This window comes from Podarcis gaigeae (assembly GCF_964106915.1).
Source record: "Podarcis gaigeae genome assembly, chromosome: 6".
NCBI classification, from domain to species: Eukaryota; Metazoa; Chordata; class Lepidosauria; order Squamata; family Lacertidae; genus Podarcis; species Podarcis gaigeae.
In genome coordinates this window covers 7,873,134-7,897,375 of record NC_139682.1, presented here as the reverse complement: position 1 = coordinate 7,897,375, position 24,242 = coordinate 7,873,134, and the positions used below count along the sequence as shown (strand labels likewise).

The 24,242-nt window shown below is 45.4% G+C and overlaps 1 protein-coding gene across 10 annotated transcripts in view; it reads right to left on the bottom strand.

Moving 5' to 3' along the window:
* Window positions 1–24,242, bottom strand: part of KCNQ2 (potassium voltage-gated channel subfamily Q member 2) — a 146,457-nt gene that overhangs the window by 35,537 nt on the left and 86,678 nt on the right. For 6 of the 10 annotated variants that reach the window (XM_083744203.1, XM_083744206.1, XM_083744202.1 and 3 more), the window contains exons 9-11: window positions 12,822–12,851; window positions 5,491–5,559; window positions 2,778–2,807 (exon numbers count right to left, since the gene is read on the bottom strand). In XM_083744203.1, coding sequence (XP_083600329.1) covers window positions 2,778–2,807; window positions 5,491–5,559; window positions 12,822–12,851 — 129 coding nt within the window. The remainder of the gene's footprint in view (window positions 1–2,777; window positions 2,808–5,490; window positions 5,560–12,821; window positions 12,852–24,242) is intronic. The other 4 variants (XM_083744205.1, XM_083744210.1, XM_083744212.1 and 1 more) reach the window with 2 other exon arrangements.

Sequence of the window (24,242 nt, the reverse complement as noted above, 5' to 3'; positions counted from 1 at the left end):
ACTTCTTGGAGGAAAGGTGAGATAAATTCGCAGTCAATAAATAAAGCACAAAAACTACCAGACTGGAAAAAGGTAGGTCAGGGAATAGCTCTACCATTCCTAGGAGCTGTTTGAAGCGCATCCACCCACAAGCTCAGCCTGGCACATTGACAACAGTGGTTTTCTATGCTAAACTTGCCCCAGGTTGCTAACTCACTGGGGAATCCCACTTGTGCAAAAAAGGCGAGTGGGATGTCCACAACCCCACCACCAGGGAAGAAAGGGAGCAGTTAAGAAGCCTGAATTGGGTCCATTGTTGTCACACGAGGGCTGGATTTTCTGAATCCTGTGCTGGCGCAGTCCCTCAACCCCAAGATCAGGGTGTCTCTGTTGTCTGGTGCCAACAGGAATGTCCCTGATGGCAGCTTCCACCCAACATTTCAGCGAGCACACTGCATGCTTCTTGTTAGAAGAGCTTCTCCACCAATGGTGGAGTTCTTCCAACAGTGGAGGCCAGCAGAGCTGGGCAAGCCTAGGGCAGAAGGACATCACCCAAGCTTCCTCCAGCACAGCAGGTCCTGGGCTTGGATTGTTCTGCCAATTTTGAGATATACAGCTAATAAATGAATGAACTTGTCACCATGCTAGGCTTGTAGCTGGAACATACAGGCATCTGTTGCAAACTGTTGCTTGAAATTATTAAATCACCTGCAAATATTGAATGTCTGTGTCAGAAAGCCAACCTAGACATTAACGCAGACAACATTTCCCCCGTAATGTCCGGGGTGGTGCTGAATGGTGTCATATTGTCAGGTTCAGTTCGCCCACCCCTGAATGAAACCAATGAATCAGAGCAGGAAAGGGAAAACCATGAACCCAATGCAACAATACCCCGAATTTCTTTTAACTAAACATTGCTGGAGAAACACAGGTTTTACACTCACACAGCATCTAGTAAGGCCCACAGATTTTTCTGAAACTGTTCTCTCCTAACAGTTGTACAAATATTTAGTATTCCCAGAGATTCTAAACTCAGGTAACTAACCAACCGATTAGCTGGGTTTTTGCTGCAGTTTTACCTGTGTTCCAAAATCCTACATCAGAACCGAACAAAATCTCTAACCAGAGTCAGTAGCTAAGAGCGATATTTAACTAAGCTTTCCTCAAAGTAGACCCATTGAAATTAATGACTGAGTTAGGCCCATGAATTTCAGGAGGTCTAAGAAAAAATGCCACCCAAAATATTCAGGATTATAATCTGTACCAGCACCATAGGAACCCAGAACTACACAGTTCCTGCAAGAATAACCTTTTAGGAGCTATTGCAAGATTTGCAAAGTAAAAAATGGAGTACAGTGTTAACATCTCATGTGGGAACAATGTTATGTCTCAAAGCTCAACATATATGGTACCCATCAGATGAACCTACAAAATGGACTTTCCTCTTCAACATCATGTCAGTTGCTATTGTGCACGGAGCTGTCTTAAAACCAAAGCACACTTTCAGCCTGTAGATATCTGCCTGGCAGAACACTAGCTTTCTGGATTGAGAATCAAATCTGAAAACATTGTAAATAAGCTACAATGTGGTTTCCAGGCTACAACTCCCATCAGCCCCTGCCAGCACAGTCACGGTTCAAGCGTGATGGGAACTGAAGCCCTTATGGAGGCCACCATGTTGCCTACCCTTGATCTATGGACTTTGGTGATTTGACAGATCTAACACTCGCAGAACCTATAAATCACCATTGGTTGCAATCACAGCAACTAAAGTGCCCTTCTGCAAGCCTGACAAGTAGAAAACTCCTCTACCTGACTTTGCTATGGAGACCATGGCACCACCTCTGCTTGGTCCCTAACCCAAAAGGTTACTAGCAGGGAGGCAATCCATGCTTCCTCCACCTGCTCCAGAAGTAGCAGCAGAGCACTGCTGCCAGCATCAGTTATCCTTACCAGCACAGCTGCACCAAGAGATGCTCAGGTGCCAGGTGTGAGTGAAGCCAACAGAGAAGCAGCTTCATGCCTGACCCTCAGCAACGCAGTGAGTCCCAGCTTCCACAATCCTAAATGTGGAAATCCCAAGGCGTGTGTTTTTAAGCGCTATGGGGAATGTACGTTGTTTTTTATTGACCTGTACTAGCCAGTTGTCCCTACTAAGAGGGGCTGGTACGTTTTCCTCTCTCTCTCTGCCACGGTGGGGATCTACTTGCTGTAAAACAATGATGTGCAACAAATGTTGGTGGGTACATGAATATCCTTTCTTTCATTGCTGCCGTGACCAAAAGAAAGGCAGAAATACAGGTGAGGGGAGAAGGGAACGTGGAGAATGACCACCACCTCTTTATCACACAATTCGGGAAAGGCAAGTTGAAAGGGGCTGTGTTAAGACTGCATCCGCCCCTTTTGTTTTCCACATGGGGATAACAGCTCTTTCCCAGGTTTTCCAATCCATTTCTGAGGGATCTACATGCCACATCTCAGCCATGGTTCTGATGCTGCCGCAGCAACCCACTCCAGAGACTCCGCTCGGTCAAATGGCGTGTTGCCATTGGAAAGAAGGAAACATAATCAAGGGGGCAACTTTACGGGTATTTACAAGGCATGCGGACATCATCGGTCTCATCACTGCAAGCACGTTGGAGGTTTACAATGTTTATTTGAATGGCTCTCAGCTCCTTGTCGCCACGAGCATCAACACGCATGACACAAAGGAACGGAAACTCAGAGAAAGGGGGAGAGAGAGAGAGATAGAGAGTAGTGAGAATGCATGGGGATGGGCTCTCTGAAAACATACAGACCTTGGAGACGGCTCAGGCTGCTGCTCTTTCCTTAAAACAGAAGCAAAAGTACATTAGCAGTGGAGTCAGGCAGAAGAGGGAGAATGGTATTCACAGTTGAAGACAAGAGGACAGGATCAAACAGAAGGTGGCGACAAGGCAGGGGGAGGAAAAATACAGGGCACACAGAGATACTCAACGTAGAAGCAGTTCGTCAGGTGTGGCAGAGTGGTTTTGCTAGCTTTCCGGCAGATGGGTTACTCTTGCTTACCCAGAGGGAAAGAAGGAGGAGTGAGGCAGCAGGAAAGTTGGTGCAGTGCAAATGCAACGGCAAGTGCACCAGAATTGGCTCCGCTCCTGCGTTTGCACCACACCAACTTCCCCGCCGCTTTCTCCTTCCTCTTTTCCCCCTCCACAAGTAGGCAACAGGTAGACATCTACCTGGAAATTAGCATTGTGGCTCCACTCCACCCAGCGAGCCCCTAGGTACGCACAAAACAAGGCTGAAACAAAAAGATTGAAGCACATTTCAGAATCAGACTCTTTGAACCATGGGGTTGGATCAAGGTGATTGGTTTTTTAAAAAGAGAGTCATGCTCCTTCTCAGTATACCAGGCTCGAAACATCACACACGGAGCTGTTCCCTCTAACTTTCACGCTTTCATGTAACCTGTTTCCACAGCTTGAAAATAGCTCCGTTTAAGACTGATCCACATTTCTGTGTGATGCGCTTGCAACATAGAAACTTCGCTCTCCCAGCAAAGTCACACAGAAAAAGAGGATAAGCCATCAATTCATGGACCAGACAGGCAGAGCAACACTTAACATGTTAGAGGTGACCTCGTCTGCATTACACAGTCTTGTGGACTGAATCGAGAAGACATCGTCAAGGGCACAGTCACTTCAGGGTGATCTCTGCTCCCCCCCCCCTCTTAAAAAGAGGATAGAATTTGTAAAGTCTTAGAATAAAACTTTCAAGAAATCTTTGGTGAAAGAGGGCACGTGATATATATGCAATTAACACTTCAAAATTGCCCAGCACAAAAACAGAAATTGCTTCAAGCAACGAAGGAGAGAATAGTCAAAAACTGATTTCAAACAGAGAAAATATTATAGCAAATAAAAATTCCCAATGCATATCGCCAATGCATTTTCTTCAATGGCGATAGTTCTATATAGTTTCCTGTTTCAACCAAGAGCTGCCAAGAGTTCTGGTTTTCAAGTGAAATGTCTCTCAAGGAATGCCAGGAGACTCACAGAGCTAGGCTGCCCTTGGGGGAAAAAACACATTGGGGGAAAACATATTATTTCAACTAATTATTAATTTGGCACCTGCTGAAGTTTGTGTCTAGCCTTAAAAAAACCAAAAACAATTATACTCTCCTTTCTTCTTTTTATTTTCCTAGTTGAGGCAACTCTCTTGGCAATATTGTAACAGACATTGGCAGGAAAATAAAACTTCTCCTTAATGCATTATTATTTTGGCTTCCTAAACTTTCCTGAAGAACCAGCTTAATAAACTGTACCTCATAACTGAAGTCTTTGTTGCTATAATCTCATAGAAGTATATTAATATTAAAACATGAGTTATATCCACGCTTCTTCTTTTTTAAGAAGCCGGCTGATCTTTACCCCTTGCAATCTGTTTTTACCTAAGCTATATTTGCGCCAAGTCAGTGTTTTGAAGCCACAAGCAAGGTCAGGCATACACTTGCCACACCTTTGCAAACTCAGGAAAAGTAACATATGGTTCACATATGGAGGTCAAGAGAAAGAAACTCAGTCATGGCCTAAAAGTCATAGGATTTATTTTGAAATTCTTCAGAAGCTGGGAAATGAATATTACCGGTATTTCCAGGTCATGGCTGGGGAATTTTTGTAAAGTCAATAGACCATTGTTTAAAGTGTATTCATTTTAGGTCTTTTCTTTGTTGGAATCATATGGAGGGAATTTAGATAGCAGCTAAGTTCTTCCACCAGAACCTCCCTGGCTCTTGGGTCAGAATGAAAACACATTTCTGCATTTTAACCTCTCCTCTTTGGTACAGCTCAGAAAGATCATTGGGGCGCGAGATTATTTTAAATTAAGAAATGCATGTTCTCTAGACTCCCTTGGAAAACACTTGAAATGTTTTACGGGTATTTTTGTATCGGTCCGATGCAGTGCTTTGTTTCCACAAGGTGCTGGTACTCTGGATACGTGTAAAACAATTTCATCTTTTACAGAAAGTTCATTAAAATCTTGGCATATAGTTATTACATGATGTGTGATGATTACATTAAAATGTCATTTGTTTATCTCTTTGACATCTGATGGGAGAGCATTCCACAGGGCGGGCGCCACTACCGAGAAGGCCCTTTGCCTGGTTCCCTGTAGCTTTGCTTCTTGCAGTGAGGGAACCGCCAGAAGGCCCTCAGGACCTCAGCGTCCGGGCAGAACGATGGGGGTGGAGACGCTCCTTCAGGTAGCGTCACAGACACATTGTGATTCATGATACGTTGCCATGTCAAATATCATGAAACCGTTAGCACGATGTGGACTTCAAACCAATTTTGGACGACGTATCAATACATCACCCAGTCCTAACAAACACACACACACACACACACACACACACACACACACACTGCATGTTCACATAACACATATAAAGGGTGCCTATGGAAGGAGTCTAGTGTTGTCTATGACATTTTCTTTGAGGGAGTGGGCTGGATCCACGGCCATCTAACTCACCTGAAAGTCAGTCCAGATTTGCTCTTCAGGTTCCTCAGGAGCTCCAGCTGGTTCAAAGGCGGGATGAGCCTAAAACGGAAGAAGGAGAAATGAGAGGAGGAAAACTCAGACAGAGACAAGAAGCCATGCATTTCAACTTCTTGTTGTGGAAACCGCTCCCCGCCCCTGCAATTCTGCCTTGCAAATACAGAAGGAGAGGAACAGCTTTTAATAGCTTAGACACCCCGAAAGAAGGCGGGGATGAGATAAAAATAGCAAAATGTGGATGGGGAAGGCTGTCCCCCTAATCTCTTGGCTTTAAACTCCTGGAGAGAGGAGGACCGCAAGGATTAGTTAAACCTGAGCACAGCAGTCAGCGGTGTGTCACACTGCTGTTTCTCAGGAGGCAAGGCTGACAGCAAATCTTTTCCACCCTGTCCTCAGTTTTTGGAGCCTTCCCTTTACATGACGATCACCTCAGAGGTCCATTTGGCCTCTGGCGTTTCCTTCCACATAAGCCTCATAAGCTCTTCCTTGGACTTCCTTGGAATAGGAGGAAGACCCAGGGATCTAAGGAAAATCTTTAGTGTAAAGAGAATGCCATAAAAAGCAGTGATGTATGGGGAGTTTGGCAAAGTATCACAACAAGGTTTTAATCCTGGTGGTGTCCATGGGATTGAGTGGGATGAAGAAAAGAGTCTTCAAGTATCAAGGGAGGAACCCACAGAATCCTCAAATCATATTTTTATGAGATCTAGCTTCTACATTAAAATAGGGCATCCATCCATCAGGGCTGGAATCAGCTGTAGTTTTCCCTGCACTCTTCTTCAGAGCTCTGAGGGCCGAACTACATGTTACACTTAACACAACTTTTTATTTTTTTAACAAAACACTATCCCCATGTGTTATGTGGGTGGGGTGGGGGAAAGCATTTTCTTCCTGATCATAGCTGGGGTGGGAGAGATTAAGCCTCACCTCTTCCCATGCTGCAGTCAGAATAGCAATTGGGGCTTCCTTCACCCCAAATCGAGGGGAAACAGAAGACACAGATGCATTCCCCTGTGAGGAAAGCCTACATGACTGGGGCTTCAGGGTTTGAGCGGGGAAATGAAAATAAAGGGAGACATGATTAAGGGGAATTATGCATTGTGTGGAAAAAGAGGGTAGATATTTTTTCTACTTATCTCACAACACTAGATATAGTAAAGGGTAAAGGGACCCCTGACCATTAGGTCCAGTCGTGGACGACTCTGGGGTTGTGGCGCTCATCTCGCTTTATTGGCCGAGGGAGTCGGCGTTTGTCCGCAGACAGCTTCCGGGTCATGTGGCCAGCATGACTAAACCGCTTCTGGTGAACCAGAGCAGCGCACAGAAACACCGTTTACCTTCCCACCGGAGCGGTACCTAGTTATCTACTTGCACTTTGACGTGCTTTTGAACTGCTAGGTTGGCAGGAACAGGGACCGAGCAATGGGAGCTCACACCATCACGGGGATTCGAACCACTGACCTTCTGATCGGCAAGTCCTAGGCTCTGTGGTTTAACCCACAGTGCCACCGGCAATGACCACCAAATCAGATTGTTCTAAAGGGGGGTTAGACCAATACATTTGATAAGGCTATCAAAGGCTAGAAGTCATGATGTCTCTATGCTGCCTCTACAATCTAGCAGTTGCTATGGGGTAATTGCAGGAGAGGACTGTGTTTATTCATGTCCTGCTTGTGGGCTTTGCAGAGGCCGAAATTCAAGCAGCAAATCCAAAAACAAAACGTTGGACTAGATACTCTAACCACTACACCACACTGCCTTCCTAGAGTACTTCTGCTGTGGGGCAGCTCTGTAAATTAAGTCGGTAAATAAATATGGGGAAAGCAGAATGCCCCTTAGAGAAGGATCTGAAATATTTTCCTGGAAGCTTGAACTAGTTTTATTCTGGGTGGTTCTATGGGATGTTTCAATGTGTTGTCAACTGCTTTGAGATGTTTTCTTTACAATCTAAAGCAGTATAGAAATGATAATAATAATAATAATAATGATGATGATGATGATGATGATGATACTGTAATGTCTTTGGCCCAGTCCAGCAGCCTTCTTCTTATATTTTTACAAGTGCTTAATCTGTAATTTGACTCTTAATGTAATGAACAGAAACTCCTGCCTTGAAACTAGAAAATATGGGCTATAGTGGCCTTGGCAACTGGTGGTTGCCAAGCAACAGACCCCGAGGCCTTCCTTCTTACTGGCAGCACTGGATTTTTACTGGTGGTTGCTGGGCTACATAGTTGGACTGAAGTCCTGTCTCCCCGCTTCTGCTTGTTGCTAATAAAACTAATTCTGGCCATAATCAGGGCAAAACAGGTTCTAGAAACATGGATATATGACCACAAGTGTAGACTGGAATCCAGTATTAGTAATACAGTATACCCAGTGCTACATTTTTCTAGAAAAAGAGGTGCCGGAACTCACCATGAACACCTCCCTCATTCTCTTAGAATAGCAATGGTGCCCAAACTGAGTTCGGTAAGTTCCGGCTGAAAAAAAAGCCCTGAGTATACATTATTTTCAGGTAGAAATTAATTAGGAAGGGTTTGAGGGGCAGTTCTCAAGGAGATTTTTTCTTTTCTTTTCTTTTGCTTCAGTTCCCTTGCAAAAATGCCCATGTTCACCATTCCCAATATTGATTTTATTGTGCAGACCTAAACATTGAAAGTATCAAATTTGCCAAGTTGGACGTTATTGCCTTACATAATTCAAGGCTTTGATGCATCCCTCAAAAATTAATGTGGGAAGAGAGACAACATGCCCAAAAACTCTCTTATCTTTAATTTAGCCTGGACAGCTCTGTTGTTGCATGCTTGGACTGAGTGATATTTTAATATCCTCTCTTTTTCCGGAAGAAAGGAGCATGCTTCACTTAAACAGCTAGGCACAGAGATTTAAACCATCAGGATGAAAACACAGCGCATGCAGCCCAACACAATCAAGTCTTCGGATTCCTGCCTGGTTCATTGACTTCATTATGCACATCACTCATGGGAAGCTAAAAGTCGTCATTAAGATGGACAATCTGCTCTTCTGCTGCAGTAGCGTGTAAAATAGGAGGATACCAGTTGCTCACTGCCCATAGCAAAAGGGAAACACAGGTGGCTAATTACTGAGAAGCACACACATCATTAAGGCAAGGTCAGTAACGCTGGGCCATGCCTCGAAGCGGTCAGCTAACGATACCGGACACAAAAACACAAGAATGGGCTGAACGAAACAATACACAACTCCCACAAAATGCACGCGTGCACACACCACAAAGGGTTAATTTTATTTGTTACACATGAAGCAGTTCCAAGGGCAGGGGAGCAGAGGGAAAGAGAGAGGGGACTGGGTGGAAGAGATCAGCTCAAGGAAACAGTTCAGAGTGGAGAGAGGTTAAGTGAAGGGATGGAAATCAGAGCCAGGTGGAAGTATTTTGAAGACCGTTTGTACAATGTCAGTATGAAGCTGCCTTCTACTCCAGCGCATATATTTTGTGGGATGAGCACAGCTACTTACCCATTTTAGAGCAGGCAAAACAATGCAGAGAGAGGAACAAGGCTGCTCCTGGCAGATGGAAGTGGTTAAAATGGTGCAATGCTCATCAACTGTTGCGGCACAACCTACGAACGGGTTGTGGCCTTACCTAAAGTGAGTTGCACCAATGAAACCACTAACATCTACCAGAGGGAAAGACGAGGATAAAGACCAATGTGATATGCGGTAGCTTTGCAAAAAAATAAAATAAATAAGTGGTGTTTTTTTAAACAAGCGACAGGATGGACATAGAAACAAGTGGGTATACATTGGCTGCTTAAAAGGGGAAAAGACCCTAGACAGCCCTGATCCAGCATTTAACTTGTTGGAATGTATGTACATCTACTATGTTCTTTGCAAAGCATGATTTAAAGCCCTATGTAGCCTAGGACCCTTGTATCTATGGGACCGCCTCTCCTGGTATGTCCCACAGAGGAACTTACGGTCTTCAAACAAAAACATCTTGAAGGTCCCAGGCCACAGAGAGGTTAGGCTGGCCTCAACCAGAGCCAGGGCTTTTTCAGCTGTGGCTCCGATTTGGTGGAACACTCTGCCACAAGAGACTAGGGCCCTGCAGGACTTGACATCTTTCCGCAGGGCCTGCAAGACGGAGCTGTTCCACCAGGCCTTTGGCCAGGGCACAGCCCAACTCCCTCCTTTGGCAATCTTCACAGAACTCTAGCCCAATGGTTGCCATCAATTTGATTTGAATTAATTTTATAATGAAATGATTTTAGAATGTTGTATTATTTTATTGTTGTTAGCCGCCCTGAGCCCGGCTTCGGCTGGGGTGGGCAGGATATAAACAAAATATTATTATTATTATTATTATTATTATTATTATTATTATTATTATTTGGTGAGGATCACCCACCGGGTCTTAAATTACAAATTTTACGTCTGTCTTCATTCAAACAGAAAAGGGTTAAGAAAAGAAAAGTGAAAGGGTGAGTGAGATGTGAAAAGAGAGAAAAGGAGAACGGTAGGTACACTGGAAGGCAGTTTTTCTTAAAAATTGTCCCATGTTGCCAAAAGCTGCAGGATACCTGTATCACTCATCCTTACTTCGTGACCACTGGGCTTAGCTCTTTCAAAAGCAAGGGTGTAGATCCATTTCAGACATTACCAAGGTGCCAAGGAAGCAAACAAAATCCCACTTCCCACTATGCAGTTCTACATCACCTCAATGGCAATGAACTTCTTACGTGGGGTTGTGCCGATTACAGCATTCCCCGGCCCCAAAATACCACTGATATCCAGTTTTGTGGGACGGAACAAAATAAATGAGCGGCATTCAACTTTTACTCAGAGTAGACCTGTTGAGATTAATGAACATGACTAAGTTGGGTCCATTAATTTCAATAGGTCACTGGTGAGTAAAAGCTGAATACCACCCAATCCATATGACCGCCCTCACAATCAAGTCTTTATACATTATGCCAGCTGCACAGAACCTAAAAATAAGAAAGTGAATTTCTGGCAGACTAGAAATGAGGACCAGTTTTAATGGAGGTCCTTATGTTTGCTATTTTATACATTCCACTTGGCACAACTTTGCTTTTTAATTTAATCCTCCGCCCTAGGTAAAGTGTAAAGGGGCCCCTGACCATTAGGTCCAGTCATGGATGACTCTGGGGTTGTGGCGCTCATCTCGCTTTACTGGCTGAGGGAGCTGGCATACAGCTTCTGGGTCATGTGGCCAGCATGACTAAGCCGCTTCTGGCGAACCAGAGCAGCGCACAGAAATGCCGTTTACCTTCCCGCCGGAGCGGTACCTATTTATCTCCTTGCACTTTAACCTGCTTTTGAACTGCTATGTTGGCAGGAGCAGGGACAGAGCAACGGGAGCTCACCCTGTCGCAGGGATTCGAAGCACCGACCTTCTGATCGGCAAGTCCTAGGCCCTGTGGTTTAACGCACAGCGCCACCCGCATCCCTAATCCTCCACCCTGGAGCATGGTAAATAGAGATAGAAAGGCAAAAACTCTCTTTGACGCCAGTAGGAGTTTTGAAATTATTGCTATTAGAGTTGTCAGACCTCCGCACTGGTCTGAAGTCACAAGGTTTGCCTGTTCCCCTGCAAGTGACAAGGGGGGGGGGTTGAATAACCAGGTGACAGAGAGTATGCCTTAAACAAATGTATATATTAAGCAGACTATGTAAATAGTTCCAAGCTTCAGACTGGCAGGAGCTGGCTGGAAATTACTGTGTGTCTTGGGGAGCAGTTGTGACCTCCACCACTCCCTCCTTCACTCTCCCAATTAACCTCCATCTCCAGGACTCAGTGGTGGGAGGGAACACAGAGGAAGAATTGCCCATGACATCACCAGGGTCCGCCTCCCGTGACAGCCCCTGGGGCCACCCCTAGGTCTCAGTTTGGGGCCCTGAAATCTCAGAGTGTGAGATGCTCCTGCCCTATCAACCCTTAATTGCTATGTAATAATTATGGGTGGGGAAAAGAATGATTCTTTTCAAATTGCGGCAGAGAGGTGGATGCATTAAAACATCACTGCCACCCTGCGTGGATTTTGGCCCAATCCAAATCCCCATGCAGTTGGTTTTATTTTTTAGAACCTTGACATTACATCACATGACACATTTAGAGTAACATGTAAGGTAAAGGGACCCCTGACCATTAGGTCCAGTCGTGGCCAACTCTGGGGTTGCGGCGCTCATCTTGCTTTATTGGCCAAGGGAACTTCTTCTACAGCTTCCGGGTTATGTGGCCAGCAGGACTAAGCCACTTCTGGCAAACCAGAACAACGCACGGAAACGCTGTTTACCTTCCTGCCGGAGCGGTACCTATTTATCTACTTGCACTTTGACATGCTTTTGAACTGCTAGGTTGGCAGGAGCAGGGACCAAGCAACGGGAGCTCACACCGACGCGGGGATTCAAACCGCCAACCTTCTGATCGGCATGTCCTAGGCTCTGTGGTTTAACCCACAGCGCCACCCGCGTCCCTAGAGTAACATGTAGTTAGGCCCTAAAAGACACAGTAAGAAGGTCCAATGTCCGGCAACTCTCATTAAAAAGAATCTCAGGCAGCAGGTTTTCCCAGCATGCTGGACAGCTGCTGCCCGCTAGAGTAGACAGTATTGGGCTCTATGGACGATTGGCATGACTTGCTATAGGGTAGTTTCCTGCATTCAGTGGCTTGCATAGAGGACAGAAATAAGAGGGTGTGAAGATTGTGGTGGAGGCGGAGAGGAAGTTAGTAGATAAAGAAAATGCAGAGGAGAGAGGAGGTATCAGCAGGAGTGCTATAGAAAGCCATCAATTGACAAAAATATAAAACACACTTAAAAGGACTGGTGCGAAGCACTGTGCCCAGTTATAAAGCAGGGTTGCCCTCATAGCAGTGTCTGTTTATTCATACAGCCACAGGCCAGGTGAATGGTGAAGATACAGTTCTCTCCTAGATTTTAGGGAAACCCAATCACCCTTTGTAGATGCATAAACAAAGGGTGCTTAAAATGTTTGCTGGGAAAAGACAAACTCGTCCGGCTCTCCGTACTCACCAGTTTTCTTCTTAATTTGAAAGAGCCATTTCTCGACCCATTTTTCTATGCAAAGCAATATCTGATACGTTTTGCAGAGAAGGTGCACGGAATCATAATATTGTGTAGGTGTCGGTGCCTGGCTATGTGGCTTTGTCGCCTGCGTTGTGTAGAGGGTCTCTCTTTTCATGTGTCTAAAACCAAGCTTAGCAGGGTTCATTCCCAACAAAACAAAACAAAACGACCACAACATGACACACGAACTTCAATCCACATGCATCTCCATACCTGGAAGCCCCATAGGTTTGCGTTTGTGAGCTTTAGGTTTCGAGTGTTTTCAAAAAAAAGGGGGGGAAAGGTGGGGTAAGAAAAAAAGAGGACGGGAGAAACCAAAAGGGGAGAAAGCAAAGTTTTTTTTAAAAAAGGAAGGTGGGAAGAAAAGAAACAGAACGAAGAAAATTAGCACATAAGCTAAGAGTTCCATCGAGCAGGTAAACTCTGAAAGAGCTCAGCAGTCAGTCCACTTCAGAGGCCTAGATTCAGCATAATATTTTTAACACATAAATCTATCGGTCAAAACTAGTTTCTGGATTATGAGCAATTGGGGCGGGTGCCTAGGAAAAACCAGGAGTGCATTTTATGCTCCTGTGCAGCCAAGACTTTGCCTGCTCCACACCTGACATCGCCTAGGGCATCAGGTAGCTAGCTACAGGTTGGGTAAAACAGCCTCACAGGCCAATTTAGGACCACTATTGGGCCGTATTGGGCCTGCAGACCATAGGTTTCCCCACTGTTGATGTAGAACATGAGGGAACAAACCACAGTAAGGTTACAGCAGAGGAAAGGATTCCTGTAAGTGAGCCGATCAACAAACTGTTGCCCGAGGCCAAATAAACGTCACCCTCCAAAATGATGATGAAGAAGAAGAATTTGGATTTGATATCCCACCTTTCACTCCCCTTAAGGAGTCTCAAAGCGGCTAACATTCTCCTTTCCCTTCCTCCCCCACAACAAACACTCTGGAAACGATGCCTTATGAAGAACGGCTAAGGGAGCTGGGCATGTTTAGCCTGGAGAAGAGGAGGTTAAGGGGTGATATGATAGCCATGTTCAAATATATAAAAGGATGTCACATAGAGGAGGGAGAAAGGTTGTTTTCTGCTGCTCCAGAGAAGCGGACACGGAGCAATGGTTCCAAACTACAAGAAAAAAGATTCCACCTAAACATTAGGAAGAACTTCCTGACAGTAAGAGCTGTTTGACAGTGGAATTTGCTGCCAAGGAGTGTGGTGGAGTCTCCTTCTTTGGAGGTCTTTAAGCAGAGGCTTGACAATCATATGTCAGGAGTGCTCTGATGGTGTTTCCTGCTTGGCAGGGGGTTGGACTCGATGGCCCTTGTGGTCTCTTCCAACTCTATGATTCTATGATTCTATGATTCTAGGTGAGTGGGGCTGAGAGACTTCAAAGAAGTGTGACTAGCCCAAGGTCACCCAGCAGCTGCATGTGGAGGAGCGGGGAAGTGAACCCGGTTCCCCAGATTACTTGAATACCGCTCTTAACCACTACACCACACTGATCTCCTTTATTACATCTCTCTGCTGTTCCAACATCAATAAAGACCGTAAGAATGAGCAAAACCTGTCCACTTACAGTAGATTTGGTACATGAAGCCAATGTTAAGATTCCCCAAAGGAGTATTCTTCCTCTCAACCACCATCAAGGTGCCACCATGACCACATCTACTCAGCATCAGATACCACCTGACATCAGCTTTCTACAAATTCTGATCTTCCAAAGGATTGTCAGAGCTGTAGTTTGGGGGGAAAGGCTGCGGATTTCATTTTAGCAATTCCTAACCCACGAACGCATGCCCTCAACAGAGCTAGTCCCTTGGTGTGGAAGATATTGTTGTTAAACTGGTTTGAGGAGTGTAGCTGTGAGGAGCTGGAAACCCCATTCATTGTCCCAATAGTTAGGCTATTAAAATTCAAAAGACCCTGGAGCCACAGCTCAATGATAAAGCATATGCGTTGCACGGGAAAGGTCCCAACTTCAATCCCAGCATCTCAACATATTACATACACTAAACGGGGACTAAAGATGGGCATGTCCGCGATTGCAAGTTTCTCCCCACTTGTCTACTGAGCACAGTTTACAAGGGTCACTCGGAACGTCTCAGGCATGTGCTTAAATGGCCTGAAGGAAGAGGGCAGAACAGGGTGGAATGAAAGTGGTTATCTCTGTAAAGGATGAAAGCTTCACCCAGAATGGAGCGCCAAAAGACTTCAATTAACTGCAAGTTATAACCGCAAATTGTGAAAATTGGAAAGCTGTCTTCAACAAACTCGCCAGAAATTCTGCACATCACACACTGCGAAATTCAAACATTGCCTACAATGGCAGGTGTAATTCTTAAAAAATCTGATTTGAAACCACCCAGAACTTTGCAAATTTGCATTGCAAATTTGCATTTAAGCTGATGTACATCAACTCTGCACACCCTGAACAAGATTTGAGTCAAGCAAGCATTTGTCTTCAAACATTCAAATCCATATATCTTCAGTCCCGCCTCTTCTCAGTGTCCTCACCAATTTTCAGCTGGCTCATAAAATCAATGCAGATGCATGAAAGAAATTGAGCTGCTTTGCATATATATTTTTTTTAATCGCAGCTTATTTTGCTCCACACATCATTGTTCTGGTTTGGAAAGCTCTCGTGATCTTTTCTTATATATTTAGCAACAGCAGAAATGATAAAATGTTGAGTTAGATGCTCTCTCTGAAGAGATAAACGGGAGACAGGCTTCTACTATATCATGCTGCAGGTGGGGGCTCCAGCAATAAGATGTTTTTCAAGTCATAAAAATCCCCGCAAACAGAAGATAAGCATGTCAGGAAGAAAGCTAGGCTAAATCCTGATGGGAAAAGAAGTGCTCCTACCTTCATTCTGAGGCAGGATAAACTGAGAAGAGATGCTCCTTAAGGAAGCAACAGTGTCCCTAAAGTGAGACATCATAGATCTGTGCACAAGGATATCCAGACCTGCAGGGCAGGATTAAACCAAGGGTCATCTGGATTTCCTTTAGTGCAGCATTTCTAGGCCCAGGTCCACTCTTTACTGCAGAATTGGAGCAAACAGCAATCTGCAGAAACCCCTAATTGCTGTTGTTCTGATTCAGCATTAAAGAGTGAGTTTTTCACAGGGAAAGGACTACACTGGGAGGGAAAACTGTGCCTAGAAAGCACGGGAGGAAAGGTAAGTGTGAATCATAGAAATGTAGAGTTTGAAGGGGCCACAAGGATCATCTAGTCCAACCCGCTGCAATGAGGGAATCTTTTGCCCAATGTGGGGCTTGAACTCACAACACTGAAATTAAGAGTGAGCCCTAAGTTGTTGTGGAACATGTGTGCTAAATCTGCTCAGAAGGGGAACCCCCAGGTCAGTCCTGTTGCCCGAGCGGACTTTGTTCTGCACACGCATTCCCCACTTAAGACTACACAGAATTGCACCCATAGTATTTGCAGGGAGGAAGGACAGACCTTAGGAAAATACTTTTAATTCTCCAGGTAGCATAAGCAACAGAGCTCTTCTTGTCATTATATATTCTAGATAAATACACTTCTGCCCAACTCAGGAAGACAAATTCTGCCATTCTGCGGTGGCTGAGTTATAGCCTGCTATAGCACTTTTTAAGATTTAACCAGAGGAGCTTTCCTGCAGATGAAATCACTACCTATAATAATAAAGAGGCTCTCTGGTGACTTACAAGAATTAATTAATCCTCTTCATTTGAAAGGCAAGTGTTATTAATCCTAATTACAAAGAAGAGAGTTAAACCTCCACTGTGTGTGACCTTCTCGGCATCACCTTAAAGATCAGCAGAAAGGACAGTGAGAAAAATCTAGATGTGCAATTCACAGAAAAATGCAGAATCTCTCCATCTGGTATATATTTAAAAATGGCATTTTGTAAATCATAGCATCTAAAATTAAATTCTTCGATCACTTTGGAAACATCTATGCGATATCCATTGGGAATCGGAGCAGTGCATAGATTGGGACTCTAATATGATGGACAGATCCTCTCTCTTTGCAACTGTTGCTTGGCTCCTTTCCTCCACTGATGATGAAATACTTCTTAAGAACATCTGTGCCTTTCTTCCCGTCTATTCCCAGTCTCCTTTTTCTGATAATTTCAAAATGGAGTTGTAAAGGTAAAGGTAAAGGGACCCCTGACCATTAGGTCCAGTTGTGGCCGACTCTGGGGTTGCGGCAGGAGGAGGGTTTGAATAACCAGGCGACAGAGAGAATGCCTTTAAAAATGTATATATTAAGCAGACTATGTGTGCAGTTCCAACCTTCAGACTGGCAGGAGCTGGCTGCAAATTATTGTGTGTCTTGGGGAGCAGTTGTGACCTCCACCACTCCCTCCTTCCCTCTCCCAATTAACCTCCATCTCCAGGACTCAGTGGTGGGAGGGAACACAGAGGAAGAATTGCCCATGACATCACCAGGGTCCGCCTCCCGTGACAGCCCCTGGGGCCACCCCTAGGTCTCAGTTTGCTCAGTTTGCTCCTGACCTATCAATCCTTAATTGCTATGTAATATTTATGGGTGGGGGGAAGAATGATTCTTTTCAAATTGCGGCAGAGAGGTGAATGCATTAAAACACCACTGCCACCCTGCATGGATTTTGGCCCAATCCAGATCCCCATGCAGTTGGTTTTAATTTTTAGAACCTTGACATTACATCACATGACACATTTAGAGTAACATGTAAAGTAAAAGGACCCCTGACCATTAGGTCCAGTCGTGACCGACTCTGAGGTTGCGGCGCTCATCTCGCTTTATTGGTCGAGGGAGCCAGTGTACAGCTTCCGGGTCATGTGGCTAGCAGGACTAAGCCGCTTCTGGCGAACCAGAGCAGTGCACGGAAACACCGTTTACCTTCCTGTTGGAGTGGTACCTATTTATCTACTTGCACTTTGACGTGCTTTCGAACTGCTAGGTTGGCAGGAGCTGGGACCAAGCAACAGGAGCTCACCCTGTTGCGGGGATTCGAACCGCCAACTTTCTGATGAGCAAGTCCTAGGCTCTGTGGTTTAACCCACAGCACCACCCGCGTCCCTAACTTAAACTTACAATAAGACTAAAACCTTAACACTAAGCAAACTGTGTACAGAACCCCACACCAGAAGGTAAGAGAGACAGAAAGTGAAACCCAGGCTTCTTCTGGCCTATTATTATAGTCTGGCAACCTAAAAGCAACACGTCAGGCTACATTGTACATTAAAAAGCTTCCCTATACAGGGCTGCCTTCAGATGTCTTCTGAATGTCAGGTAGTTATTTATCGCTTTGACATCTGAAGGGAGGGCGTTCCACAGGGCGGGCGCCACTACCAAAGAAGGCCCTCTGCCTGGTTCCCTGTACCTTCACTTCTCGCAGTGAGGGAACCACCAGAAGGCTCTCAGAGCTGGACCTCAGTGTCCGGGCAGAACGATGGGGGTGGAGACGCTCCTTCAGGTATACAGGGCTGAGGCCGTTTAGGGCTTTAAGGGTCCGCACCAACACTTAGAATTCTGCTCAGAAATGTACTGGGAGCCAATGTGGGCCTTTCAGGACCAGTGTTATATGGTCCTGGCAGCTTCTCCAAGTCACCAGTCTAGCTGACGCATTCTGGATTAGTTGTAGTTTCCGAGTTACCTTCAAAGGTAGCCCCAAAGGTAGATCACATTGTAGTAGTACAAGCAGGAGAAAGTACCAGAAAGTCACTCTGCGAGCAAGTAGAGTCTCGGCTGGCGTACCAGATGGAGCTGGCAAACAGCTGCCCTGGATACATAAAGTGGGGGAGAGTTGGCCTCCCACAATTGTACAGGGCTGGGTTCAACTCATAAGTCCTGCTTGCAGAAGCCAGTGCAAAGTCTTCCACGAATGCAACATTCCCTCCTCTCTCCTCCATACCCCACATGCCTCCCCCCCAAAAAATTAGTCAGGGGACCCCCAGAACAGCACACGAGGTGAGGAGCAGAGGGGTCATTCCTTCTGAAATGCCCTGAGCTGATGGAATAATTTATTTAGTGTTACACTGAATTCTTCCCCAGGATACCAAATCCTGGAGGGGGAAAAATCAACAACGAACCTAAATTATGTAATCCCTGTAAAAAAGCCTGTGAAAAGCTACAGAGAAACCGATAAAACTTTGTCCCCAACTCTAGCTCTGCAAGCCCAAAGATGTGTCTTCAGAGGTGAAATGAACAAGGTGGCTAGAAGCTCTTGTCGGCTTTATATCACAGTCTGCTGTGAAGGCACTTCTGTGAACTCACGGGACATTCCTTCCTGTTTGCTTTTGGGACTAAATCCTTGTACGCAACCTTGCTTAAACTCCAGAACTGTGTGCAATGCTGCAATTGATGGGGGAATGGAATTGATAAAGGATTGTCTGCACTGTGGAGGTGAAACGAGCAAGAGTTCTCCCACCCCCATGCCAGGAAGATACTTTTCCCAAGTGGGAAACAAGTGAGAGAAGGTATCAGTTTCACGACAGCTCTTTTTCACCTTGGGACTTACTGAACTCTCCTGTCAGCCCAACCACCTGAAGTGCTCCAAAATATCTGGAGAGCATCACGTTGGGGGAAGACTGACCTATCCACAGCAGTATCCTGACTCTCTCCCTACCATATTGTGACCAGCTCTATGCAATCACCTGTAAGAGCAGAGATACTTTGGACCACAGATCATCAGTGCTGAAGCAACGATTCTTCAACATCAACTTCTTGGATGGCCATGTTGTGCAGATGGCTGATTATCGCCTTCCAAAGCAACTTCTCTATTCCGAACTTAAAAATGGAAAGTGTAATGCTGGTGGTCAACAAAAGAGGTTTAAAAACTCTCTCAAGGCAAATCTTTAAAAAATGTAGTATAAAAACCAACAATTGGGAAACACTTGCCTGCAAGAGCTCCAACTGGAAAACAGCCTTTACCAAAGGTGTCATGGGCTTTGAAGACACTCGAACTCAGGATGCAAGGGGAGAAACGTGCTAAGAGGAAGGCACACTTAGCAAACCCTCACTGTGATCAACTCCCACCAGGAAACCAATGTCCCCACTGTGGAAGAACATGTGAATCCAGAATTGGCCTCCACAGTCACTTACAGACTCATTGTTAAAACGGTGTTTATGAAAGACAATCTTACTCGGCTACGAGGGAAAGAAGAAGAAGAAGAAGAAGAAGAAGAAGAAGAAGAAGAAGAAGAAGAAGAGCAGCAACAAAATATTTTGCTTTTTGTTAAAAAGACGGGGCAGGGGAGCGGCCGGGATCCAAAGATCTCCTTTGATCCTTATTTGAAATACTTATGTGTTCCTTTTGTGCTCTAAAAATAAGATGCAAAGCAGTTCACAAAACGGCACGTCTACAAAAGGGTGACGTTAAACTAGAGGCTGACGCCAGGAGTCACCCATAAAATCCTGTTTTAAAAAAGCACGCATGCCAAGAAAACAGCAGCAGATAAAACAGCACACCAAAAAACTAATGCCAGGCCAAAAATTATCCATTTAAAAGCTTTTTCTAAACCACTTAATGGTTTTTTAAAGAAAGCCAAGTGCTGTTGTACACTGTGGGGGTAATAGAAACAATGGATATTGAAACAAGGATGCAACTGAAAACAAATAAAATGGCATAAAAACGTAGAAAAGCAAATAAAAATCAAATTAAACAGAGATTAATTGGATTCCTGTATCAAGGTCCAGTCAAATGGGTCAGGGGAACCCTGAGCAAAAGATACATCTTTACAAGACGTTGGAAGCATCTGATGGGTGATGTTTGCTGTATGGTAGAGGGAAGAAGGGAATTCAATAGGATTGGGGCAACAACAGACAATGCCCTCCATAAAGAACTTAGAATAGAATCATAGAATCATAGAATCATAGAGTTGGAAGAGACCACAAGGGCCATCGAGTCCAACCCCCTGCCAAGCAGGAAACACCATCAGAGCACTCCTGACATATGGTTGTCAAGCCTCTGCTTAAAGACCTCCAAAGAAGGAGACCCCACCACACTCCTTGGCAGCAAATTCCACTGTCGAACAGCTCTTACTATCAGGAAGTTCTTCCTAATGTTTAGGTGGAATCTTCTTTCTTGTAGTTTGGAACCATTGCTCCGTGTCCGCTTCTCTGGAGCAGCAGAAAACAACCTTTCTCCCTCCTCTATGTGACATCCTTTTATATATTTGAACATGGCTATCATATCACCCCTTAACCTCCTCTTCAGCTGGAATTTTTTGGGGGGTGAAACCAGAGAACTAACCTCCCTGAAATTGGAGAGGATGAAGACAGAACTCATTGCCCTTCATTAGAGGTTCTGTGTCACTCTCAAAGATCACCAGCTGCCATTTTTTTTCTCCCAAAAGCCCCCAGCAGAGTCCATTGTGTAACCTGGTTCCCAGTGGAGCTGAGTTTAGCCACCAGGAGAAACCCCAGCAGAGGGCAGTAGATGTTGCTCCCCATTCCGCATTAGCACCAGTTTTAGGGTGGCGCAGGAAGTTCCCCCAAACAGGGCATTGGGGGAGCACGAAACTGAGAAAATCCATAAACCCAGAAGATGGTACAAACCCCACTTGAAATGACCGTGTTGTAAGATCTGGACTCCTCCCATGCAGACTGATGGTGCAAACAGGTGAATAAACCATCTTTCTTACAGCTACGATAGACTCCACTCTGTCTCAATTCTCCAAAGAAACCCTGGGTGGGTGAGTGAGTGGCTGGAACTCCATGGGCTCTTGCCACCGCTTGGCAGAGAGAGCAGGAGGCACCCAATGTTTGCAACTCTATTAAAAACCCACCCTACATAATGGAGAGGCACAAGGGATATTCAGCATCTCCTAGAATACCACCTCTGGTATCGGTCCCCTCAGTTTAACCTTTGAGGCCGCACGCCCGCATCCAGCCGGCAAGGAAAGGCAGCCATGACTCAATGGATTCATACTATTTTTCGCAGGGCATCTCACACAGTTTGCCAAATAAGCACATTAAGGATGAAAGAGAGCCTGCACATTGTTGGCCCGGGGATAAATCGCACGCTGTGAAAACCAGGGATGTGGAAAGCGACATGGTCTGCTGTGTTTAGCATCCGGGAAAATACCCCCACCCTGGCTCAGCTCAAGTCAGGATTGCCATATTGTGTCATCTGCCCGCAGTGAAATGACGCAGGCTGCTTCTCAGCTAGGGAGACTTCTGGAAAGGATCCTTCGTTCTGGGAGTTTCTTCTCCCCAAGCGTCATCATGGGGATTCCCTGTGATTTTCATCTAGGCAGCCTGTGCAAGAATATTCCACTGGCCAAGGAACTAGGGCCCTGGAGAGTCCTTTGATGCTAAACTGCTGTCAATAGAAACCACCCCATTTAAACTCCAAAAATGAAGGGTGCCTTTAGGTGGTTAGGAATATGGAAGATTTGTTTCAGCGCTGGCCAGCTAACAGTACAACTCTGTTTACTTGGAATAGGACCCACCCTGGTCCATGGGGCTGATGCAGGATTCCAACCTAAGGTCTGTTTGACCCCTTGTTTACGAAGCATGGGTCACAATTATGAACTCTGAACTGCAGCCGCCACAGGGGGAAAAACAGCTCAAAGAGGAAAGAAGAGGTTTTATACTGTTCTGGAAAGGAGCAATGATGTATTGAACTCTGTGCGTGTTTGGAATCCATGTCCTCAGGGCATCTAGCAATCAAATACAGTAATTAAAAGGGAGAACTGGATGAGGATGCTGAGGCTGGTAATCGAGAACCCACAGAGAAACCTACCTCACAGGGCTGTTGTTAAAGGGAGGGGGCAAGAAACATGTACACTACCCTGAGCTCCTCAGAGAAAAAGGTGAACAGGAAATGTAATGTTGTTGTTGTTTAGTCATTTAGTCGTGTCCAACTCTTTGTGATCCCACGGACCAGAGCACGCCAGGCACTCCTGTCTTCCACTGCCTCCCGCAGTTTGGTCAAACTCATGCTGGTAGCTTCGAGAACACTGTCCAACCATCTCGTCCTCTGCCATCCCCTTCTCCTTGTGCCCTCCATCTTTCCCAACACCAGGGTCTTTTCCAGGGTGTCTTCTCTTCTCATGAGGTGGCCAAAGTATTGGAGCCTCAGCTTCAGGATTTGTCCTTCCAGTGAGCACTCAGGGCTGATTTACTTCAGAATGGAGAGGTTTGATCTTCTTGCAGTCCATGGGACTCTCAAGAGTTTCCTCCAGCACCATAATTCAAAAGCATCCATTCTTCGGCGATCAGCCTTCTTTCTGGTCCAGCTCTCATTCCATACATCACTACTGGAAAAACCATAGCTTTAACTATACAGACCTTTGTTGGCAAGGTGATGTCTCTGCTTTTTAAGATGCTGTCTAGGTTTGTCACTGCTTTTCTCGCAAGAAGCAGGCGTCTTTTAATTTCGTGACTGCTGTCACCATCTGCAGTGATTATGGAGCCCAAGAAAGTAAAATCTCTCACTTCCTCCATTTCTTCCAGGAAATATAATACATAAGCGATTAAAATCTAAATGTTTGTCAGCCAGCATATTTGTTCTTACACATGAAGGGATCTGGTACTGGAGAGTCCTGCACAATGGGGAGTGGTTTTTTTTAAATTGAGAGTCGCATTTCCTTTTACAGTGGTACCTCAGGTTACAAACACCTCAGGTTAAAAACACTTCGGGTTACAGACTCTGCTAACCCAGAAGCAGTACCTTGGGTTAAGAACTTTACCTCAGGATGAGAACAGAAATCGCATGCCAGCGGCACAGCAGCAACGGGAGGCCCCATTAGCTAAAGTGGTACCTCAGGTTAAGAACGGTTTCAGTTTAAGAACGGACCTCCAGAAAGAATTAAGTTCGTAACCACAGGTACCACTGTAGATAATCTCTTAGGAATAGTGGGAGGAACTAGCTGGTGAACCAACAAGGGAAGACGGCTCAGAGCTCAGGGAGTGGTGGTGGGGCATTGATGGGGGGGTCACAGGGAAAATCTTCAGTCTCAGCAACTGTTCCATGGAGGCAAGACTTCGGTTGCTGTGCCCACTAGGCCTGACACTCCCGTGCAGATCCTGTTTGGCTAATAAAGAGTTAACTCCAGCTTGCTCGGTGTGATTTACTGCTGCCTCGTTCCTGTCACATGCCGCCAGTAAGCAAGACTAGAGCTAGTGATCTCTCTATCTGGAACCTCCCTTTGCCCCATTTTTTCATCCCCTTGGAAGCCACATGAAATGAGGTAGAGAGCCCATAGCCCAGGCAATGTGAATGAGTATTCCTGGTCCATTCAGTGTGTCTGGCTGTTTATTCCCTTCTTGCCCTGCCCACCAGCTGCTTCTGCCCCTGTGACGATTCTCTGTTGCCCTACCCAGCCCTGCCTTGCTGGACCTCGTGCCCTGCAAAGACCTTGGCACGAGAGCACATTAGAAAACGGTGTCATCGCATCAAGATTACAGTATACCGTATTTTTCGCTCTATAAGACACACCAGACCACAAGATGCACCTAGTTTTTGGAGGAGGAAAACAAGAAAAAAAATATTCTGAATCTCAGAAGCCAGAACAGCAAGAGGGATCGCTGTGCAGTGAAAGCAGCAATCCCTCCTTCTGCTCTGGCTTCTGGGATAGCTGCACAGCCTGCATTCGCTCCATAAGACGCACACACATTTCCCCTTACTTTTTAGGAGGGAAAAAGTGAGTCTTAC